This window comes from Balaenoptera musculus, chromosome 15 (genome assembly GCF_009873245.2).
Source record: "Balaenoptera musculus isolate JJ_BM4_2016_0621 chromosome 15, mBalMus1.pri.v3, whole genome shotgun sequence".
Classification (NCBI taxonomy): domain Eukaryota; kingdom Metazoa; phylum Chordata; class Mammalia; order Artiodactyla; family Balaenopteridae; genus Balaenoptera; species Balaenoptera musculus.
In genome coordinates, this window is record NC_045799.1 from 40306622 (window position 1) to 40329982 (window position 23361).

Sequence of the window (23361 nt, forward strand, 5' to 3'; positions counted from 1 at the left end):
AGACATTAATTCTCCAGAAGCAATCTCATTTCTATATATTAACAATAAATACCAGTCTGTAGGTTTTCTTTACTTGTACTGTCTTCATCCGGTTTTGGTATCAAGAATACCAACAACAACAAACAATCCAAATAAATGTGACCTTACGAGTCACCCAAACTACCCTCACATTGTTGAATTATGACAGTGGCCATTTTTTTATCCTGAGTTTTACTACCAGCAATTATTATATTTATTGAGAACCTAACATTCTTGGTGTATTATGTTTATTTAATGCAGTACCTGATAATGCAATTCTCATTTTTTTTCCTACTTAAAAAGTATCAATTTTTTGAGAAAAGGAGCCAGGGCTGTGCAAAGCTTATACGCTCAATTTATTTGTTATAATCAATCATGTGCCTGACTAGTAAAATGAGATTTACAATTAAATACAGTGACTTAACAACAAAGGGCTCCAAAACAAAAATCCAAACCAAACCAAACCAAACCAATTAAAAAACCAAAAGAGTAAGTTTCACAGGAATCTTAAAATCAAACTGAGTAATCCCCACACTGTGATTAAAGTTTAAAGTCTTTTTCCTTGCATAAAAATGAAATCTGAATAATTGTACAATTATAGACTATATTCAAAAATGTATTAAGATTCATGATCTTCTAGTGATGAGTACATAAATACTGCTTTATTTGGCTGAATTACCTAACAATGTTATTAGCACTTTATGATAAGAACACCATTCCCCGCACAATACTCTGCATTTTTCTGTTATTATGAGCAATTTTAGATATCCTCTTTTTTCCTTCCCCTTTCAGAGACTGTTTATATGCCCTTATTATCTTGATACCATTCTGAGTCTTACATCCTTTTATTCTTGAAAACATACTACGTTGGCAGGCTTGAATTTTTGTACCAATAATGTCATGTTTACTATTAACCACAAACCTGGCCAAACTCCTACTGCCTTTCAGAAGCTACCATATTTATCATTCATTCCAAATGACTACTTTGGTTTTTATTTTCATTTATTTATACAGCACACCTAATTCTTCTAAGTGGTCAGTTAATAGTTTACAAAACCTAGACCAGATGAAATCCAGGAGTATTAAGGCTTTGAAGGTGTGTTTTAATTTAATTTTAAAAAGAATTAAGATTCCTTAAACTCTATAGCAGCATACCAATCCTTCTAAGCATTCCAAAACTCTGAAGGGCAGACAGAAGAATTTTCTGTTACTACAAACATAAAAATCATTGCAGAGCTCACGAACATTTCAAATATAATTATGAACAATGCAAACCTGGAACTGCCTTTCCATGGAGTTGTCCTCTTAAAGAGTTAGTCAGTTTTTCAGATATTTTTCCAGAGGGTAGTTTACTGGAGGTGAATAAAATGAAAAAATTCAGTGCTATACAAAATAATAAAAATTTTTATTTTCAAATTAATAAACAAACTATAATAAACATGACCAAACAACAAAGAAAGTTATTGGCTTCTATTCATTATGGCTAGAAACATAAATTATTTAAACAAGTATCTAAATCTGCCTCCTGCTTCCAGATAAATTAATGTATTGCATATACATATTTTCAAGTTGTTCCTAACTCTTATTCAGACTTAAGACTTGGGCACTCCTCTATTTTTTACATAGAATTGTAAACAGTCTTTAAAAAAAGCTAACAGAGTAATAAATATAAAAATTTTATACATCCTATAATCTGGATTAATTATGATTAATCTGTGGAAATACACAGTACAAATCTATCAATCATACACAATTAGGTCTAATTGTTATATACGGAAAATAAATTTTACAATGGTCAGTTTTTATTCATATTCTTGAAAGGTATAGCACTGTTCCCAATAAGTATTCCTTCCACCACTTCTGTATACTTTATACATTCTCAATCCAAAAAGAAACAACATACACCTATTTGACTTTTTGCTTTTTTCTTGCTTGAAACTGCTCTGTTTTGTTTTTTACAGATTTAATCAACATCGACAAGGCAGGATCAATGGATCTCTTGTGTGATTCCTTCTGAATTTCACTCTCTTTTTTCTTTATTGCCTGAGTAAGTTCTTGTTCTTTTTGTTCTCTCTGACGTGCTTTCTCCTCAAGGATTTTTTCCATAGCTTTTGTTTTCTTGAAATTAGGATCTGAAGGATCCAAATTGAACAAGTGGGAAGTATACATTGCCTGAAACCGTGCATCCTTAACATTGACCTGCAAATCCAAAAGGAAAACATAAATAAATAAAATTAGTAAACCAAAAGGCCCAGAAATGGGACCAAATTTCGAAAGTAAGTGAGTTGATTATATAAAATACAAACGTGGGCATTTTGCATTGATTCATTAGAAAACTGTTTTCCCACAGATCTTCAATGGAGTTTTAGGGTTTATTCCTGAACCACAATGTGCAGGGCACACTGTTTTTAATCACACAATGACAATATCCTTGAAAGGGAACTATCATAGTCTATGCATACAATGGCCTGGAACGACACCAGCCACTTAGACTGAGCGTCTGGAGGAGGGGAGGAGTGACCACTGGAGTAGGCAGGCTCCTCCACGCTTAACAGTGTGAAACCTCTTTCTGGCTGGGATAATTAAGCCAGCGATGGTATCTCCTGCTGGAGTTTTATGCAGTCATTGCATTCTGAGTACATTAAACTTTTTTTCAACCTTCGTGCTAAAGTGAGCAGCTACTGAGGGTGATTCATACAGCAAAAGATTTAAAGATCAAAATGGGAAAGATGGCACCCCTGAGACCAAGATCCGGTCAGATACAAGCCCCGAATTTATCCTTTATCTTTCTACAAAAACACTGTGGTCCTACATGTTAAGAGTGTACCCTGAACTCCAGCCAGGTCTTCAAGTATCGCCAGGCACAGGGGTGACCAGCCAGAAAGGGAGCATGACTCACTGCCACCCATCATTCCCATGGGAAAAATGAGTCCACCCGGAGATGGACTGTAGAGTTACTTAGTTATAGTAAGGACAACAGACGTGATACCACCACCACCACCACAACACTCATGAAAAATGTTTTTATGCATGATGATTAGTGTGTGGAGACAGTTCTCATAATAGAAGATCTGACTACAAATCATTCTTTGTTTTTAACTTTTCATAAGAAAATCAATTCACCAAAAAGTTCAGTGGAATAGCACCACACATGGAGCTGACTTAACAGAAACCGGAGCTACACAGTGGTTTCAAAGTCCCTCTCCACGCTACTTAGAAGTTATCTGTACGCCCCTCTCAATTCTCTAAACAACTTCAAAATCTCTCCCATCTTCTTCTGGGTCTATTCTTCCATGCTAATGGATGGAAGTCATGAAATAGTTCCTGACAGCTGTTGTAGGTTTTCTGTACAGGGTTCAAACTCATGCATGGGGACTGTGTGGCCACTAGAAATATGTACTTAGCAAAAAGAGGGAAAAGAGGGAGCGATGGAAACAAGAAACATAGCAATTAAAAAAGCATGGCCTACTGCACTGGCCCTTGCACACAGAGTGTGACGTGATGTGATGTGAACCTGCTATTTCTCAGTCAGGCTTAATGATGCAGAACTTTCCCAGTGTGAGCATCACAGTGCATGTGATTCTAACACTAAAAGCTACATATTTTGGTGCAAACATGGCTACCAAAATAGAAGCCAACTACATCACCTGGTGCTCAAACAAAGAAACACCCCAGGGATGAACTGGCTGTGTTGGACTGAAAGATGGTAGCTTTGGCTCCACTATGGGCCCTTCCTAAGATGCTCAATTTTTATCTCCAGAGCTGACTTTAGATTTAACACCAGCTTTAAGAGGATAATGACTTTTGTCCCTGGTTACCTCAAAGTCATCCTCCAATAATTCCTTCTTCTTCATAAGCTGTTTTTTCTTCTTTTTGCTCAGATTCTGGTGCTCCACAATCTTGTTATAATTGAAGTGTTTCTTGCTCTCTTCCTCCTCATCCATCACGAGCAAAGCCATTTCAGCCTGTGGAGAGAAAAAAAGAGTACAAATATACAACAGTGCTTTTCTTTCCCCAAACAGGAGTATATGGCACAGACATCCCCCCAGGAAAGGAGAACCGAGCCACCAATGCTCTGGGATAACACCTGTCATCCGTAAACTGATTGTGGATTACCAGAACTCAAAACGAAACCCAAAGATCTCCGTACAGTAATGGGTATAATTTTTAGAAGCAACATCACTGACAGCAGGAAGCTTTATCTAAAAACCAGACCATATTTCACCTAGTGTAACTGGTTATTAGGCTGTAAAAATAAGAGTCCTCAAGTCCCCCAAATAAAAATTTCTCATTTTCAGTTTGTTCTTTTTAAGCAGACACTAAATCTAGCAAACATGTAGTATTTTGTGATACAAACTAGACTTTCCAAACATGCTTTAGGAACAAGGAATTCCTTTTTTCTTTTGCTTTTTTTTGGCCTTTACTTTTTCAATGTTGACACATTTCTATGAAGGCAGGATCTTTTTTTTTTTTTTTAATTTTTGGATATATTTAATTTGGAAAATTTACTTGAATTTTTTAATTATTAAAAATTTTAATAAGGTACCAAGAAAATTACTTAAACCAATGCCCACATTTAGACATAAAAAAACTAGCATTAATAGTTAAGAGCTGAAAGTCAGTACACTGAAATGATAATCATGGTGATAACCACATTCAAAATTCTTGATAATTATATAATCTAAAGAAACCATTTGACTTTTTCATAAAATCCCTCCGTAATATGCAGTCAATATTCCATTGGAATGCTAGTGCTACTGAGCAGCATCTCACCCCTACATGATGTGGTGGAGAAGATTGAAGGCAGGATCTTAATATTTGCTTCTGTAATCTAATATAATGCTTGTTTCCACTAAATAGGTATTTTCTACTGACCATGGGATTAAATGCAAACCTTCAAGTATCAAGTAAACAACCATGTACACTAGAGAAAATACAGAGTGTGCTGTGAGATTCCTGTGAATCTTCCTCCATTACCACTTTAGACTGCTTTAATTATGTCTCCCTTCCACCACTGGTACCTGCAGTTGGCTTTCTTTTTAGAGCCATTTTCTACAAAAGAAAGGTTTTCTTTTGCTCCTTAACTCTGTGAACATTACTGCATATGCAGTAAAACATGCGTTAAGATGCAGAGTTTAGGTGACCAGTCAGGCTCCCTCCTAGACAGTGCTATGAGCATCAGTCTTGTGAACATTGTTGACTCCAATTCCTGTCTCAGCAAAAATACATATTACTCTGTGCCATGGATCTTTAGGAGGCACTGAAGCATAAAGTTCACTACACTTCCAAGAAAGACTAATTCTGTACACTAAATTTATGTTATTTTCAATAATAAAAAGAGAGAAATGAGCATTGAACAAGCCATAAAGCAAACCCTGTATCACAGATCAGATTGAATTAAAAATTATGGCATTATTATTTTAAGGTTTTAATAGTACTATTTGTTTTTGGTCTCAGTTATAGTAAGGGTTTTTAATAATAAGATATTTTCCTCTTAATCACAAAGGGACATGCCTTGCGTTTGAGGTAAATTTTTACTTTGTGCTAGTTGGATACTAGTTGGAGAAATTTGGTAAAAAGATGACATTTAAAACCTATGCTGTTGAAATTATTATTTATAAATTCATAACTAAAATCAGTTATTTTTTTTTATTAGGGATACTGGAAACATATGGATAACTTCACTTGAACTGTACATATCAATTATCCACTAAGCATGTAACCATGACCATGTTTTACCTTTTGTCTTTCTAGTTCAGCTTGTTCCTCTGGAGATGTGCCATCTTTTGCAGATTTTGTTGATTTCTTCTTTTCTTTTATACCTGGCACAACAAACCAACATAGGAGGGTTAAAAATTATAAGACTATCACAGCAACAATCTGTTTATACTATTTTCTTTATTTTAAAAATTTTGTTTATAACAAAAATGCAAGGTATCTATCAATAAATATATAGAAACTAAAGAAAGTAAAAAAAATATTGCTGAGATGACTATGGGTATGAATGGAATAATAATAGTCTGGATGGGATGAGTGACTATTACAAAGAAGGAATTTCTTCTGATAATGTATAATTATATATACATCAGCTAAAAAAGAAAAATCATAAGATAATTTCAACAGATATAGAATACATACTTGATAAAATTCAACATCCACTCATGACAAAATATATACATTTAATAAAATTCTATTCAAGGAAATCTTTACAAAGATTAACAAGATAGATTTGATATACATGTAATACAGTGTGCTAAACTGTACTACAAAGTGAAAACAAAAACACTGTACTACATAATGAGAAAAACAGAACAGTTGGCTTAGTATGTAATAAAATGTAGCATCATACATCACTGGAAAAAGAAAGGATTATTCAATAACTGGTGCTAGGCAATTTGTTTTATTCTGCAAAAAAAAATTTGAGCTATAGATGCATCGCATAATGTACAGGAAAATAAAATGCAGATGTATTAAAGAGTTAAACATTAGGGAAAAAAACCCTATGAGAAAATACAGAGGAACAGCTACCTGATCCTAAATAGAAGGAATGTTTTCTTAGCATAAGAATAATAGGAGAAATCACAAGGGGAAAAAAAACAAAACACAGGTAATTTTAATATATAAACTCTTAAAACTCATCAGCAAAATGAAAAATTCACCTCTATAATGACAATTTGACAATAACTACCTGTAAGTAAAGGTGTAACAAAACCCTTTCTCTTTCTCTAAAGACAAATTTGATCTTTGTTTAACTTTCTAGTTCTATTATTATTAAACAAAATTACTCATGGTAAAACTGGCTCCTGATTAGAAAACTGACTATATTTTCAGGGACTCAGGGACTTCTGGAGACCACAAGGTGTTAGATGAGGAGATGCTCTCATCCTGAACAAGAGGCAGTAACACACGGCAGTTAAGGGCACTTGACTTGGGAGCAGCTGGCCTGGGTTTAAATTCTGGCTCAACTACATTCTAGCTGTAGCAGTTTGTGCTTGTGTCCTTATCTGTAAAGTGGGGATTATAATACTTGCACCTACCTCCTAGGGTTATTGTGAGGACTAAATACACTAAAAAATGTTAAGAGTTTAGTTAATGTCTGGCACATGGTGCTATCAACTGCTTGCTATCACTGTTATAATAGTCTGACTACACATATATAAGATATCTTGGGTTCCTTGGTGATCACGCAGATGCTTTGATTTTTCTTCCTTTTTTTGTGTCTGTTGGGAGGGGTTCAGGGAGAATTGGTGTCAAAGTATGAAGAACTACTCTGAAGAGTAAGAAGGTTCAGAATCCACAAAGACATGTTCTGTTACTCTAGAATGTTATTACACAATCTCAACCTTCTCTGAGCTGCTGGACACTGTCTTATTTGGATAAGTTGAGTTCTATCCTTCCAAATGCAGAGAAACCAATGGTCTCTAAAGTATTAACAACAATTAATGCTTCTACAGCACTTACTAGGCACCAGAAAGTACTGCTGTTTTATTCCCTTTTATATAGGAACTGCTTTAGTCCTCACAACAATGCTATGAGGTAGATTCTGTTATTTATTACAATCTTCACCCTGTGGGTGAGGAAACTGAAACACAGAGAGGTTAAGCAATTTGTCTCAAGGTGAGTTCAGAACAAAATTCAGAACATATAATGATGGTTGAACAACCGCAGCTAATGGGGGAGAACAGGAAGTAGAGAGAAGCTTTAGAAGCTGCTCCACGTGCACTAGCCCTGCTGCACTAAGGCAGCCCTGCCCAGCTGAGAGAACACACCTGCACATAAGTGTGGCCTCGTTCACCCCTCACTGCTACCAAGGTGTCTGTCTGCACTTTTAAGAAGAAATACCATTGTACGTAGCCCTTCCCCTAAGTGAGATAGTGCTCCTATCTCAAATGTTTTTCAGGGAATGATGTATCTGCTTTAAGATTATAACCTTTTCTCTGTTGCAAAGTATGTGCACGTATTTACACATATAAATATCATCAAGGTTCCACTTTCTTAGGGTCTGACTCCCACACCCTAAGTTTACCTCTGCTCTCTTAAGGCAAGAGCTCCTTTTGAAGTGAATGGACAAGTGACATATGCAGAAGATCATTCTGTGGCAGGGGAAAAAAATCAGGCTGTATATGATTAATACATAAAGGAGATAAAGATCTTCACATACAGCTGTGGGAAATAATTTCAAAGAGCCCACAATGAACTGTTCCGGATTTTTATAACAACCTGGTGAAAAGCCATAAAAATAAACTTGAAAGGAAGACTGCAGCAAGAGAGGAAAAAAATCTCCAAGATGGTTGGGGCTAAAAATGATATCCAATTTTAGTGTGATGAAAATTTCTTTGCTCATGAAGAATTTACTGTGTGCTACATTGAACTGTTTAGTCAGAAGATAAATAATGTGTAGAGACCCTTTCTGCACTGTTAACAAGATCATATTAGGTGGGCATATATTTATTTTTTAAAAAAAGCATTTTCCCTTTGGAAAGCTTTCAGACCTAATTTAGTGAACAGTACTAGGGAAATGAAAGTCCCTGTTCTGAAATGTTATCTTTATTTTTCAGTGAATCTTTTGGCAAGTAAGAGTCCACGTCTCCTGGGACTGTGGCAAAAAGGACATACAGATGATTCTAATAAGCTGAATATTAACAGAGACTTGAAATCGGGTGTTAGGGTTTTATAGTTAAAAAAAAAAAATCTAATCAAGCCTTACCGAGGCCACTCTCCCTTTAAGCAAAAAAAATGTAACAGAATACATCCATGGAAAAAAGATGTGTTGCGAACAATTGATCTGTAAAAGGAATATCTGTAAAAGAAATTCCATTTTCCATTACCTGTAATGTCAGAGAATTGTTCCCATAAAAAAGTTCTTCCAGAGTGTTCAGTTGAGCACTTCTTGTGAGAGAGCAGTTAAGAGAATTCACTGGAGGGCAGACTGCTCTCTGTACTGACCGGACAGGAGTGGTAAGCCCCCTAGCAATTTACTCTTTAGCAGCAAGTTCCTGCACCCAAGATCACTTGTCCATCATCAGATAATACAGTCTGTTAATCTTCCTCTGGACCGAGGCATTCTGGCTTTGCTTGGAAAGCCAGCAAGTCCTTGTGTCCAGCTCTTATACATATGGATCCTGGCTCTGGCTTTGGTCTTTACAATGCACTTGTAGAGTTACAAAAAGTAAAAGGGAGCCATCAGGATTCAGGTTCTACCATCTATAACTGGCCTTTGTGCAATCCAACCACGTTTTCAGTTCACTCCTCTATAAAGTGGGCTAAAGTTTGGATTAGAGGACAGAATGCATATAAGAGCATTTGTAAACTGTAAAACTACATATGAGCAGTATACTGTAAGCACCCAGCATACTGGTTGAATGAATCAAATATGTGTGCCTTATTATTAGATTTTCATGGTGGTTTATCAAATATCTAAAGTTGTCAAGACAAAGGATACATTCTAATAGGGTATATTTAATATGTGATGTACTTTATTTCACTCCTACTTCTTCAAAAACAAAATCTTTCCAACAGTTTATGTAATTAGATAGCACTAAGCAAATTTTTCCAATACTTCATTTCTACAAGAAAAAATAACTTTTAACTCATTCTAGAAGTACATTTTCAAAACTCTCATCTAGGGGGCTTCCCTGGTGGCGCAGTGGTTGAGAGTCTGCCTGCTAATGCAGGGGACACGGGTTCGAGCCCTGGTCTGGGAAGATCCCACATGCCACGGAGCGGCTGGGCCCGTGAGCCACAACTACTGAGCCTGCGCATCTGGAGCCTGTGCCCCGCAACGGGAGGGGCCGCGATAGTGAAAAGGCCCGCGCACCGCGATGAAGAGCGGTCCCCGCACCGCGATGAAGAGTGGCCCCCGCTTGCCGCAACTGGAGAAAGCCCTCGCGCGAACCGAGGACCCAACACAGCCAAAAATAAATAAATAAATAAATAAATAAATAAAAATAAGCTAGGACACCTGGATTTCAACACTGAACATATTAAAAATTGAATTGAGACTTTTAAAAAAAAACAAAAAAACAAAAAAACAAAAAAACTCTCATCTAATATTGAGTTTGCAGTTTAAAAAAAATAGAAAAATTATAGCAAATTTACAGTGTAGGGGGTAAAAAATAAAAGGAAAAATTAGAAAAGATTTCTAGTACTCATATTGGCTCCTAACCCGAGCCAAACACCAGGTCTGGCATCAGTAAGTGAACTCAATTTCTCCACATTTTGAAGAGTGTGTAAGTTTAGCTCTGGGATTGCCTAGGGCAAAGGTGTCCTGGCTTAAAATGTCTCTGTCCTGCTCAACCGTGGAGCTGACCTATACACCCTTCCAAACACTAATGCTTTTCCTCCTATTTCATGGCCGTTCCTTCTGTTTCATAAACTTTCCCCCTACCTTCCAGGTAGTACCTTCTCCAGGAGGACAGAGTACCTTACGCAGGCTCCTGACCTCAGAGCCCAAACCTGTACCTTCCTCTCTTACCAATACTTTCTACCCCTCGTTCCATGGTTTGAAATACTATTTAGAGGCTACCGATTCCTAAGTCAGAATCTAGGAGTTATGCTAAATGCCTTCCTTATCCAAATAAAAAAATTGGCAAGTCTACCTCCAAAATATATTTAGAATCCCACTTACTTTTCTCCTTCCAATTCCATTACTGTCGTGCTGTCTAGACCAACCATCACCTCTAGACCTCTACAAAAGCCTGGTCTCTCAGCTCTCACCAACGCCTTTCTCCAATCTGTTCCCTTTGCAGGACCCAGAGTAGTATGTTACAATGCATACCACAACACGTCACATCCTTGCTTTAAGACCCTTCACCGGCTTCCCATTGTCAGTAGAGTAAAATCCAAATTTGTCGCCGTGACACAAGGCCCTGCAGGGTCAATCTTGTGTCCCAGCCTGGCCTTATACCAAACTGCCCCTCTGACCATGCTCCAGCCACACTGGTGTCTTTCAATTTCTCTGACACCAGTTCTTTCTCACCTCATAGCTGTTCTACCCATTTTCCGCTCATTTGCAGCGCTCTTCCCCCAGCTCTCTCTGCCCAACTCCTTCTCATTCTGCAGGTCTCAGCTCAAACGTCACCATCTCAGAGAAGCTTGCTTTGCCCACCCTATATAAAGAAAGCTACTCTCCTTCGTCCTCCCAGTTATATGCTTTATATTACCCTATTTATTAGTTCCTTTAAAACACTGATCATATTTTCATAATATTCTTATTTGTTTACCTGTTTAGCATGTCTTCCCTAAAACTATAACCTACTTAAAGGATGTAACTTAGCTTGTATTATTAGTGCTGTATCTCTAGCCTAGCAGAGCGCTCGGCACCTGGTAGGCACTCAAAAATATTTATTGATAGAATGGATAAACATGTCGAGATACCATTTTTTAGTCCTAACTTTATCTAAAAAAAAAAAAAATTCACTCTTTTGTATTTCTTTTTCCTTAAAAGAAAACAGCTTAAGCCCAGATATAAATAATTATTCCTAGGAAGTATGCTGAAATCAAAAGTATATCGAAAGCAAGCAAACGTTATCTGCATTTTCCCTTGGAACTTCTGATACTAACTTTAGGGAAAACTATTCACAATTTAAATGTGCTGATTACAAGAAAAAAGCTACCCAAGCCACCAAGCTATTTAGCTTACTCTTTGAATCCCACCCCGAGTTCTGCAGTTTGACCAGATTTCACATGCCAAATGAAGCACTTTGGAATGAGAACAAGGAAACTATAATGCTTCGCATTTCTCGGTTATAAACTTGGTTTCCTGAAATCGGAGGATAAGGCTAAAATCCATCATCTTCTAGAAATGACTGCTCAGGTATGATAAAAAGCAGAATATGCTAAGTTTCCATTTCCCTTTCCAATTCCTAAGAATCTCACATCCTATAATAGACTTTATTCATCTTGATCTCCTTTTCACCAATAGAATGTCAGTGATAAAGGCTGTAACAACCAGGAAATAATTTTGAGCAATTTTGACTTTCCTGTTGAGAACTATTCTGGCCCACTAGTCACAAGGGACAAGAAGCAGGGAAACTTCATAAAATCCTTCTCTTTACAATGCCAGCTTGGAGGTGCTCCAGGACCAAGCCTCTGGGGTTCATGTGTGTGGTATGCAGAGCAGGGGAAGGCAAAATGCATGAGAACAAATGGAAAATGCTTACAGTGGTCCTGCACTGACTTGTCCAAGTATGGCCTGAACCTTACCACATACGTTTATACACACACACATTTATACATACCAAAAAGGTAAGAATGAAAGCATTCAGGAAAGAATGACTGGTGCATGCGCAATGGAAACAAAGCTCCCTGGATATAGGAAATCAGATACCTGATAGTTTAGGGATTCAAGGAAAAAGGGGAGGAAGCTGGCTTTCAGCTACAATGAAGCTAATAATGAAGCAGAATAAATGAAAAAGGGATAAAATGAAACATAGATGCTTTTGTCTATTTGAGCCGAAAAGCTTTCATACTATGTATGAAACCGTTTCACACATGTAAATCATGTAAAAATTAAAAAAAATTATACACATATCCACAAATACATAAACAAATCTATTCCATGCTTTCAATTCTTCATAGCCTGTGCAAAGAGAGATGTAGAATGGATGTGTTATAGAAAAGCAGTGAAAGCACTCAAAAATATGACTTCCTTTTTTTTCCTCATCCTTTTATAGTCAATCTGTCTATAAGGATATTTCCCAGAAAGGCATCTCCAGTAAACTGTTAAATGAATCATATTACCCAAAGCTTCCTATAATGAAAGTATTTCTTGTATGTACAGGGGGCATGCTGACCCCTCCTAATCCTATCAATGGTTACATCCCACAGGACAAACTTGCTTATAAGCCACTAGGGAGCTATACAAATTCTAGGAATTTTATTTTTTTATTTTTATTTTTTTAGTGAAACAAAGTGTTTATTAGAAGGAAAAAGAGTATGTGTGAATAGGCACACACAGGCGGACTTTAGATTCCAAGTGAAAACTACAAATATGGGCTGGCTTACCTATTTTTTTAGCTTCTTCGGCAAAGTATGGGTCATTCATATCAACATCAGAGGGAACTTCATCTTCACTGGCCTCTTCAGCAAGAGCCTTAAAGTTGAATATAAAAATACATACAGTTTATTATAAGGACCAAAATACATAAGCGTGAAGAAAAACCGTACTTCTTTTAAATCAAGCAGTTCAATCTAAAATTAAAGTAGTTTTTTAAATGGATCAGTTTATAAAATAACTCCTGAGTAACTCTTTTGTTTGTCCAACAAATACTTATGGAATACTTAATAAATGCAGGAACTATGTAGGGCTTTTGAGAGAAATGAAAGTTATCAGATACATGGTTTTTGTCTTCAAAAATTTTACAATCTATTAAAAGAAGTTATAGACACATAAACAGATATATATATATATAGTAATAGTAATAGTAATTCAAGATAGGAAGTACCAGAAGAGGCAAAAATAAAATACAGACATTCAAGGAGAAGAATACTTTTAGATGGGTGATCAGTGAAGACAGGTGGCCTGCCTCATCTCTCACGAAACTGAGAAATGGCAGTGATTATCAATAGCTTGAAGTACTGCATTGTGGGTTATCTTTTAAACCATTAAAGCAATTCATCTGCGGTTATTTAAAGAAAATGATAATGAACTTCCTGTTCTCATCACCCAATTTCAACAATTACCTTGTTTTATCTATAATCCACTCATGAAAACTTTTGTGCTATTTTTAAGCACATCTGTTGGTTACATTTTCCCTAATCAAATCTGACAGTTTACTAAATTAGTATATTTAAATTTTAAAAATCAAGTCTATAAAATACATAGAACATATGCAAACTGAGATCAGACTAACCAGATTGAGTTTATCCCCAGGAATCTAAAACATGAATCGTTTCAACAAAAACATTTAGAATGCACATTGCTAAACATCATCCTACATGCTGAAGAAGACCCACCAAGCTCTAAAGAATATTCATTTTGATATTACTATCCTTTTAAGAACAAGGGCTTCTAAGAATTTTTTCACCAAACTATTACAACCGATCCATCAGTAATATGATGTTTCTAACAAAGATTATGAAATACTTATATAGCTAACCACATATTTATTCACATTTTTAAAAACTGTTTTTTAGATCTAAATTACAGTATATCAACTATGGCGTATAAACATGTATTCATTTCTTTAGTAATAATTTCTCAATATCAAATTGAAGTCACGAAGAGGAAAAGGGGAAAAAGTATTTTTAACTTGAATTCTTGAAACTCTTCTATATGTGAAGAACCTGGGGAGATGGAAGAGACCTGCTGGAATCACCAAGTCCAGTATAGAGCTGAGTCTAGAACAAACTGGGCACTCAACCAATGTATTTTTAATATTACTGATAAAATGAGTCCAGTCTAAGCCCAATGAAGGGAAAGCGTTAAAGCAGAAGATAACCTCAAAGCACCAAATGAAAATCAAAGACAATAGCTGCTAAAGATCTCAGAAAAGAGTGACTACTTTATTGACCCCATAAAGACCCATTTGTAAGTCTTCCAATAAACTGATGGTTTAATAACTTGTGGAATTATTCCATTTAAAAGATATTTTACTGCCTGAGAGAGGCAGCATATCAATGGGGGCAGGGCTCTTACCTCATTTCCTCATTTTACTATCCATTTCCAGAAACACTGAGTATAACAGGAGTTCAAAAATCACTCCATTGCATCATTCAATTTTGTAGCTCTCTTTCAATATTGCAGCTCTTGTACCAAAAGCACAAGCTTACACCATACAGAGAGAAACAACACAATACAGTAGCAAGAGCACTGGAGCAAGAGATCTGGATTCTGGTCTCAGATTGGCCATTAACAAGCTGTGTATCCTCAGACGAATCACTTAATTTTCTACAACTATAAAACGGCAGGGTTGGACTAAAACTAATCATTTAAGATTCCTAAAAGTTGTAAAATTCTGTGATTAGTGATACCATCTTAAGACAATAAATGCAGTGCTAGAATGCTGCATTTCATTGACAAGATAGAGTATTCTTATTGGCAAAAACCCTAAGTGGTCTCTGCTATTACTAAGGACTCTAACTCTGGAAAGATGTTATCCCTGAATGATAGGAGTCAAATCCGATTTTTCACAGACAACATATTAGCACAGAGAAAATATCCTTGATAAAGGGATCTAATGACAATATGATGTTAAAAGATCTATACAATAAAATAATATTGAAAAGTGAAAAAAGTAGCTTGAGAAATGGAAATACAAAGAAAAAATTTCATTCATGTTGAAAATTTCTCTATGTATACATCCTCAAGTAAAAATGTCTGTATGTACCTCTCTTCCTCAAAAACACAGAATAGAATCAAATTGTCTTACATCTAGAAATCAACTAAACTATGCATTTTATTTAGGTAGCAAATAAATGTAAAATATTAGAGCAAGGCAGTTAGGTTAAATGATACAGGCTTCGTGTATCATTATGCAGCCTTGCAGAAAACATTTCACCCACCGCAGTGAGTGGTCACATTATGAGATACTGGATGCCAAGCACCTGGTACCTTCTGATACTTAGTGGTTGCTCAATAATTATTCGGTCATGATTAGCACTGATACCTTTTGTTTCTTTTTCAGTCTTTTTTTCTCTTTCTTCTTCTCTAAAAATTGTTCCCATGGGGTCAGTTTATCCTTTCCTTCCAATTTGTTTCTGACCATCTCTTCTGCACTTTCTTTAAGGCCTAAGAAAAAACACAGATAGGTTAGTTTAAAATGTTATGGCTTCATTCACTTAAAAATGTAATTTACCAAAAAAGGTAATTTACATATATTTACTAGAGTAACAAGATAAAATGCAACACTACAATGTCACAGAGTAATGTAGTATCAATCTATATCAAAGCTATTTCCCAATAACAAATGACAAAAAACCTAACCAAACCGAAATAAACAAACCAACTCAGCAAATAAATATATGGTCAAGCCACTAAAGAAAACTCCTTTATTTAAGCTCAAAATTCATTTCTCTGTACTTAACTGAATTGTTTGAGACACTAAGAAAAATTCTGGAACAAAATCTTCTCAGGATATGACTACTAATTAATCTTGGGTAACAAAAGGTAAGTGGTCTTTAACATAATTATTTCTACTTGCTTCTTTGCCCAAGTAAAAGACTGTATTCCCTGGAAACTACAAGTGACTAACAAAAATTGATTAGTAAGGCAATCCCTGTTGAAATACCCCAGGAAGAAAGAATTCCTGTAATTTCTCCTCAAGAACTCACTCTGTGAATCCACATCTTTAAGATCAAAAGGAGTATCAAGTTCAGATTCCACCTTGTATGTTTAAGTTCTTTCAATGATGTTATTCGCTCTTGTAGTTATCTCTCAAGGTCCTTGTTCATTATATTCTGCAGTTCCTGATTCATGTGTCTAGGTGGCTTATGAAATAACTAGAGTGGGGTGAGAAGAAAGAAAAGGCCCCAAGGCTGATCTATCAGTTCATGAAGACCTCATTACTGTCAAAGTAAAGGAAATGTGACCACTGTGTTATCCCCTTTGATAATACAGATGTTTGTTTTACTTTGTAGGGTTTTGGGGAGGTCATGGTTGGGTTTGGGGAGAGGGAGTTTTAACATTTAGAGGACACAAAATCCATTAAGAAATTAATGGAATGAATCTAGAGACAAGGCCAATCCAGATCATCTTTCCAGATACATTCTAAATTCTAATAACGTGAAAACCATCCTAAGGATATAATAATTCCCCTTTCCCCTGATGAGTATACTGAGACTGAGAACGTTCAGCAACTTGCCTAAGAACACACAACTAGGAAGCTATACAGCTACAATTTTAACTCCTAACTGTCCTCTATACTATTACCAGATACATCTGAAATGCTGGTTTGATCTAAAATAAAGAAACTTATAGCCCACGAATAAAATCTAAAGCTTTGGGCCTCAGGTTCCTTATCTACAAAATGAGGTTGGTCTGGATCAGAAGCATGCAACTCCCTCCTCCCGCATACACCTTTTTTCTCCTAAAAGAAAATATTTGGTAGAAGTCCAAATACACAGAACAACTAAAAGTGGTGCTTTGGGTCCTGAGCCCCAAAGAATAGCATGAAACAGCTGGAACAGATGATCTCTAAGGACCCTCTTTGGCTCTTAAGCCAAGACTTAATCTCTAAATTTCTGTATGTTAGAAAAGTATTAAGGTATATGCATACTCAAGGTTATGTAGATTTGTTTTCATGACATACTGCTGGTATGCCTGATTTATGGGATACTCTCTGATTTACGGGATGCCAAATCAGAAACACAACTCTCAATTCAAAAACGTTTCTTATAAGAAAAACACAATCACTTTACTAAACAGTTTTCAGGAGAAATGTGAACTGTATAAAACATGTCCAGATCTCTGACTGAATCAACAGATACATAGCACCTTAGGAAATGTAAACTTGGATCCTCATTTGGGAGAAAGGAGCAAATCCTGACAAAATAAGTTGAGTTCGAACAGCAAAATAAAACAATTTATATATTATGCCTGTGGGCCAGCACACAGTCCAGTCTCAAATTCTAAATGCACAGTATTGTGTTATTAAATATGATGTTTAAATAATAATCCTTAAGGTATTCTAATTTCCTCATACATTAAGAAAGATTTTATTACTCCAAAATACTAAATTAAGTAATATATTTAGAGTGTTTTTCCCCCCGCCAAAATGTATTCTCTGGTTAATTTTAATCCTTGAAACTTAAACTCCACTTCTATCTCGGCATGATGCTAACAAAGGTGTTACTGTTTCTTTTAGGTGACTAGAACATTGGTTTAATGTGTCTCAATCTCTATGAACTACTCCACATGTGACTGGGTCTTGACATTTTTGGGGAACATGGATATCTTTAGAATTTGATAAAAACTATGGAATCTCTGGGACTTCCCTGGTGGTCCAGTGGTTAAGACTCCACGCTCCCAATGCAGGCGGCCAGGGTTTGATCCCTGGTCAGGGAACTAGATCCCGCATGCCACAACTAAGACCCGGTGCAGCCAAATAAATAAATAAATATTTTTAAAAATAATAATAATAAAATGTTAAAAAAAAAAAACTATGGAATCTCTCTCTCAAACACTGTACTGGAAAAATTTGCATACAACGTTCAAAAGTTTATAGATCCTCAATACTCATTTCTATGTAAGGATCCAAATGGCCTCAGGCAAACAGCATTACCAGGGCAACAGAGGTCTAGGGGAAGACGGGAGTCCATCTCCCACTATTTCAAAACTTATCATTGACATTTGTAGGTTCTACACCAGGGTTTCTCATTTCAGTACAACTGTCATTTTGGACCAGATAATTCATTGTTGTGAAGGACTGTGCATTATAGGATGTTAAGCAATATATCTGGCCTATCCACACTAGCTGCCAGTAGCCCCCAGTTATGAAAATAAAAAAATCTCTCCAGAATTGCCAAATGTCCTCTAAGGAGCAAAATCACCCCTAGTTGAGAACCACTGTCCTAGACAATGATTAGAAGTCATTTCTTTCCTTCCCTTTTTCCTCCCCTCCCCTTCCCTTCCCTTCCTTCATTTTTTTGTGAAGGAAGGTGCAGCGTTTATTGCAGGTGCCAAACAAGGAGTCCAGGGCAGCTAATGCTCAAAAAGCCTGAACTCCCCAATGGGTTTCAGCAAATCATTTTTAAAGGCAAGGTGAGCGAGAGGCATCCCAGGGTATGTGATCAGCTCGTGTACAATTCTCTGATTGGTTGATGGTGAGGTAACAGGGTACTGTCACAGGGATTAACATTATCTATCCTTAGGCACCAGTAGGTCTGGGGGCTATGTGCTCATGGTCATCAAATAGTGAATTTCTTCCATTTGGTGGGGGTTTTAGCATCTGTAAAACAACTCAGGAAATGTGCATTATATACTGTTATCTGGGTACTTCAGAGAGGAGCTAAAGCAGAGGACATGGGGGAGGGGTCTGTCTTGGGAAGGCCCCATAGGGTCATGCTCAGTTACAGTAGGAAAAAGATACTGAGTCAAACCTCAGTCACCATTAGTTCAAGATACCATAGGTTGTTTCTGAGGGAACCAAAAGGTGATATAGATCTGTTTCCGGACAGGTGATTGGAAACAATTCTCCCTTTCTTGTTCTTTAAGCATTAGAGGTCATTTCTGAAGAGAAGGGCTATTTCATTATTTGTATCACATAAATTACGTATTATTTTTGTTTGGTACTTGATTATAATAATGTCTTTTTTTGTTTAGAAGTTTCAACTGAGTATGCCTTTTCTTCCAACTAGAACAAAGGCAGCTGAAGTCACCTTCTTTTGTATTGCATAATATTTAGCATAGTGCCAGACACATAGTAAGTACTTAATAAGCACTTAATTGATCTGTCTTGAAGGAGGAATTCTTATTTCAAGCCAACCGTTTGATCTTTCATGTTTGGAACATAGTCTCTCCAACAGAAAATGAATCAAAACTTTAGGATCTAAATAAATGTCCTTTATCCCGAAGTGGTTCATGCATTTTTTTTTTTTTTTTTTAGGACCTATAGCTGTAAATAATTCATGAAATATCATTCTTGGGAAATATTTTTCTGGTTATTTAGTTTGTTTACAACAATAAAGAAATAGTATCTTCAGTTAAATACAGTCTGTAATTTTTTGCCTGGCTCTCACTTATTACACCAAAATAGTAGAATGACAAACACATTGCAATGAATTAACACACCACCACGATAACTTAAAAATGCTTTGTTCTTGCTGTCATCATGAGGTCATTTAAATCTCCTGCCACGGATCACAGCTGTTTATGTTCTAAATTCTTAAAAATATGCCCATTCCAGAAGCTTCCTGGCATATGCACAAGAACATTCTTCAGACACTTTTAGCTTCATTTGAGAGCAGCCACTACGTGACTGAAAAACAACTTCATTATAAATGTCTAGTTTTGCACATTTGTTTTTTAAAAATTTAAGCATATAGTCAAGGACTGCCAAATTAGTTAAAAATAACATCAATAACCCTACAAATAAGGAGTGAAAAACTCTTTTAAAACCAACCATGAACACAGATGACTCAATTATAACAGTAATAATTTAAGCGCAATTCATTCAGACTTATTTTGGCAGTCTGCATACACACAAAGATTCTTTTAAATATCCTTTCAAAATCCACTAAAATAAGAATATACATTTCTTCTGAACTTGCTCATTTGAAATTCTGAAAAGTCTTCAAGGGGCAGGACACGAATAACTTAAAATAACTCAACTAGGTACTATGGCTGGTTTTGTTTATAAAAACAAAATACATGTTTTAAGATTTCTGATATAGGCTGAAACTGGCGCTTTTTTATGTATGTGAGAACTCAGGATCCATTGAGAATACTTACGAACACTTACGGCTCAGTCTTTATTTATGTATGTTGTATGTTTAAATGAGACCATGTTAACACTCAATCCCAAAAGTACCCTTTAAAATGTAACTAACTACCATCGCCAACTGAACTCCCAACTTGGAATTCACTCTGGGTGTAACCATGCCCTGGGAACACTGACATCAAAGGCACCCTTTCAAACTGATCAGTTTTCTCCAATGGTGTGGGGAGGAGACATTTACTTATCCTTAAAGCATATCAGATAGCAAAACTATCAATCTTTGTAATGAGAAAGATGAAGATTTGAAGTGTTTCGACCTTGGTTCAAGATTTGTTTAGAATATTGGTTTAGAACATTTAGACTTTGGTTCATAATTCGAACTTCTGTAAATCCCTCTCTCCTAAACTCTTACAGTACCATATTCTTTTATTCTGCACTATTTATCACAGTTGCAATTTTATATTTGTGTGATTTTTTTTAAACTATTATTAATGGTTATCACCCTTACTAGGTTGCAAACTCCATGACAGTAGAGGCCACAGCTTGCTTTTTTTCCCCCCACAAAGGTAACGCTATGGCTAGTGGAGGGCCAAGTACACAGCACATGCTGAATAAATGTCTGCTGAATGAATGGAAGTGCAATTGAAAGGATACATGAGTCAAATTTGTTCCCAACCTTACGGACAGGGAGCAACAATTCATGAAATTAAGAAGTAAAATAACAACTAGCCTTGGGAATAATAGTAAATAGCAAAATTCAGAGCCAACAAATGCTCCTTGTATGCACTTAATATTGTTAGAATACTGTTATATCTACTATATGGAAACAACACAGACAGCTATAATACAGATAATAAGGATAAAAGGGTAGTATAGGTAAGCTACTTAGACTGGGAATGGCTTCTCATATAGCATTTAATTCTCTTTCTCCTAAAACAGTCAATGAGGTATTCATAGAAGACACTCCCAAAGTATATACTAAATGAAGAAATGTTAATGCTTTTTGCTGTTGTTCTTTGTCTAAAAGCTGTTTCAGTGGGTAGCAACTGTTTTGTATTTGCCCTGAATTTGAGCTTATCATTCTCTAACCTCTTCTGAATCTCCTTTGACTCTCCTGTAGAATGATGTCTTCCATTTGTAAGTATATTCATCTTACTGTGAATCAAGCTGTCCTGCTTCTTAGAATCAAATGTTCTTAAAAAGTGGACTTCAAATACAAGACATTTGGGCTTCATTAGGGAGCTATTGTTTCCTGTATTTGTCGGTACTTTATTTGTATGTTTTCTTTGCCTTTCAAGTAGTTTGTGATCACAATGTACGTAATAGCAAGCTGTCCTTAATACTAAAGTAAAATTCTGGCCAAGTCGGATGAAACTATTCTGCTCTTTAATTTGTGGCAAAGAAGACTGAAGAACTACTTGTTCTATTGTTATTTTTTATACATAATGTTTATAGACAAGGCAGAAAATAAATGAAAACTTTAATGAATGGGTAAGACGTAAGGAACCGAAGGCAATTTTTTGGAATTAGTCAAAATAAGAAAGCTCAAACAGAAATGTTACACTAGCTCAGAAGTAGGGAGTTTTCGTTGGGGACATGCACTAATCTGCTCTGGTCTAGCATGGATCTTGGGTTTTAATGGGCTGTTAGCCAAGGAGGCAGGAGGCAGGAGGCAAAGTCTGGAGCCCGATCATGATGGCAGGTCCCAGAGACCACCACCATGAAGCCAGGATCCTTTAGTAGATGCTGCTCCTCCTCCAACAATTTAGAAGGCATACATGCCTGTTTGGGCTTTGGCCATGGGCAGAAGAAGGGAAGTAAAAACACATTTTCCCCCCAGAGAATTTATAACCACAAGCCCACAGATCCATGGGTTTGTGGCTAGAATTCACACTATTTGTGTGGCCCCAAACACCCTAATCCAAAAATTTGGTTTCAATAGGTCCAGGATTGGAAGTGCCCTTAGGTACCTGGCAAGTACTCTCTAAAAGAAGTATTTTTTTGACTCAGGCCTCTGAGAATTCCCATAGGTAAAGAAAGATCCAAGAACAATTAGATCACAATCAAAATTCAATATGAACCAGAGTAAGCTGAAACCAAATAAGTCAGACCTATAAAGACTATAGATTTTGGAATTATCAGATACAGAATATAAAATCAGCACATTTAAAAAAACAAAAGAAATTAAAAGATAAGATTATCAAAGGTATGAGACAGATTTGGGGAAGAAAAAAAAGTTCCAGAAATGAAAAACATAACTGAAATTATAAAGTCAACCAAGTTACACAGCAGAGGTAAAGAAAAGATTAATGAACTGAAACACAGAACTGAAGAAATTACCCAGCATGCTGCACAGATTCAAAGGTATGGAAACTATGAGTTAGATACAGAATGAGAAGGTACCACATATATCAAATGGGATTCCCAGAAGGAGAAAATAGAGAAGATGAGGAAAAGGTAATATTTTAAGAGAAAATGGCTGAGAAGTTCTCAGAATTTTAAAATGAATGGAAAGTTACTAATCTTCAGGATTCTGGGTATCCAATTAATTCTAAGCAAAAATAAAGCTACCAAGCAAAAAATTACCTACATATATCACAGTGAAACTCTAGAACACTGAAGTATTTTAAAAGCCAGGGATAAAAGAGAGCACCGTGGAATAAGGCCAACCCTTTCCTGACAGGGTTCAGAAGTGGGCCCCTGGGCCCTGGAATTAAGACAGTGTACTTTTTAGTTACACAGGCTTCCTTACCTGTAAACTCACATCAGTAGGGGTCAAGGGGAAGCCCTGAGTTCACAGTAAATTTGCCCCTCCCCAGAAAAGGATTAAGAGGTGACCAGCTAGGCGCATCCATGGCAACAGCAGATACCCTTCCCTCCCTAATCCTCAACATTCAGCCTCACCACCAAAATCTTGAACCCAGCAGGAATAATCTCTCTGTGCCTTTTATCCCTTATTCATCTTAGT

The 23361-nt window shown here is 36.3% G+C and overlaps 1 protein-coding gene across 2 annotated transcripts in view; it reads right to left on the bottom strand.

Annotated features, from left to right (window-relative positions):
- Positions 1-357: 357 nt before the first annotated feature.
- The window catches only part of ESF1 (ESF1 nucleolar pre-rRNA processing protein homolog), a 60026-nt gene continuing 37022 nt past the window's right edge, over positions 358-23361 (bottom strand). Inside the window, exons 10-14 of one of the 2 annotated variants that reach the window (XM_036826579.1) lie at positions 15627-15748; positions 13024-13111; positions 5758-5840; positions 3837-3983; positions 358-2217 (exon numbers count right to left, since the gene is read on the bottom strand). In XM_036826579.1, the coding sequence (XP_036682474.1) occupies positions 1924-2217; positions 3837-3983; positions 5758-5840; positions 13024-13111; positions 15627-15748 (734 nt within the window). In that variant the 3' untranslated portion in view covers positions 358-1923. The remainder of the gene's footprint in view (positions 2218-3836; positions 3984-5757; positions 5841-13023; positions 13112-15626; positions 15749-23361) is intronic. The other variant, XM_036826578.1, reaches the window with a different exon arrangement.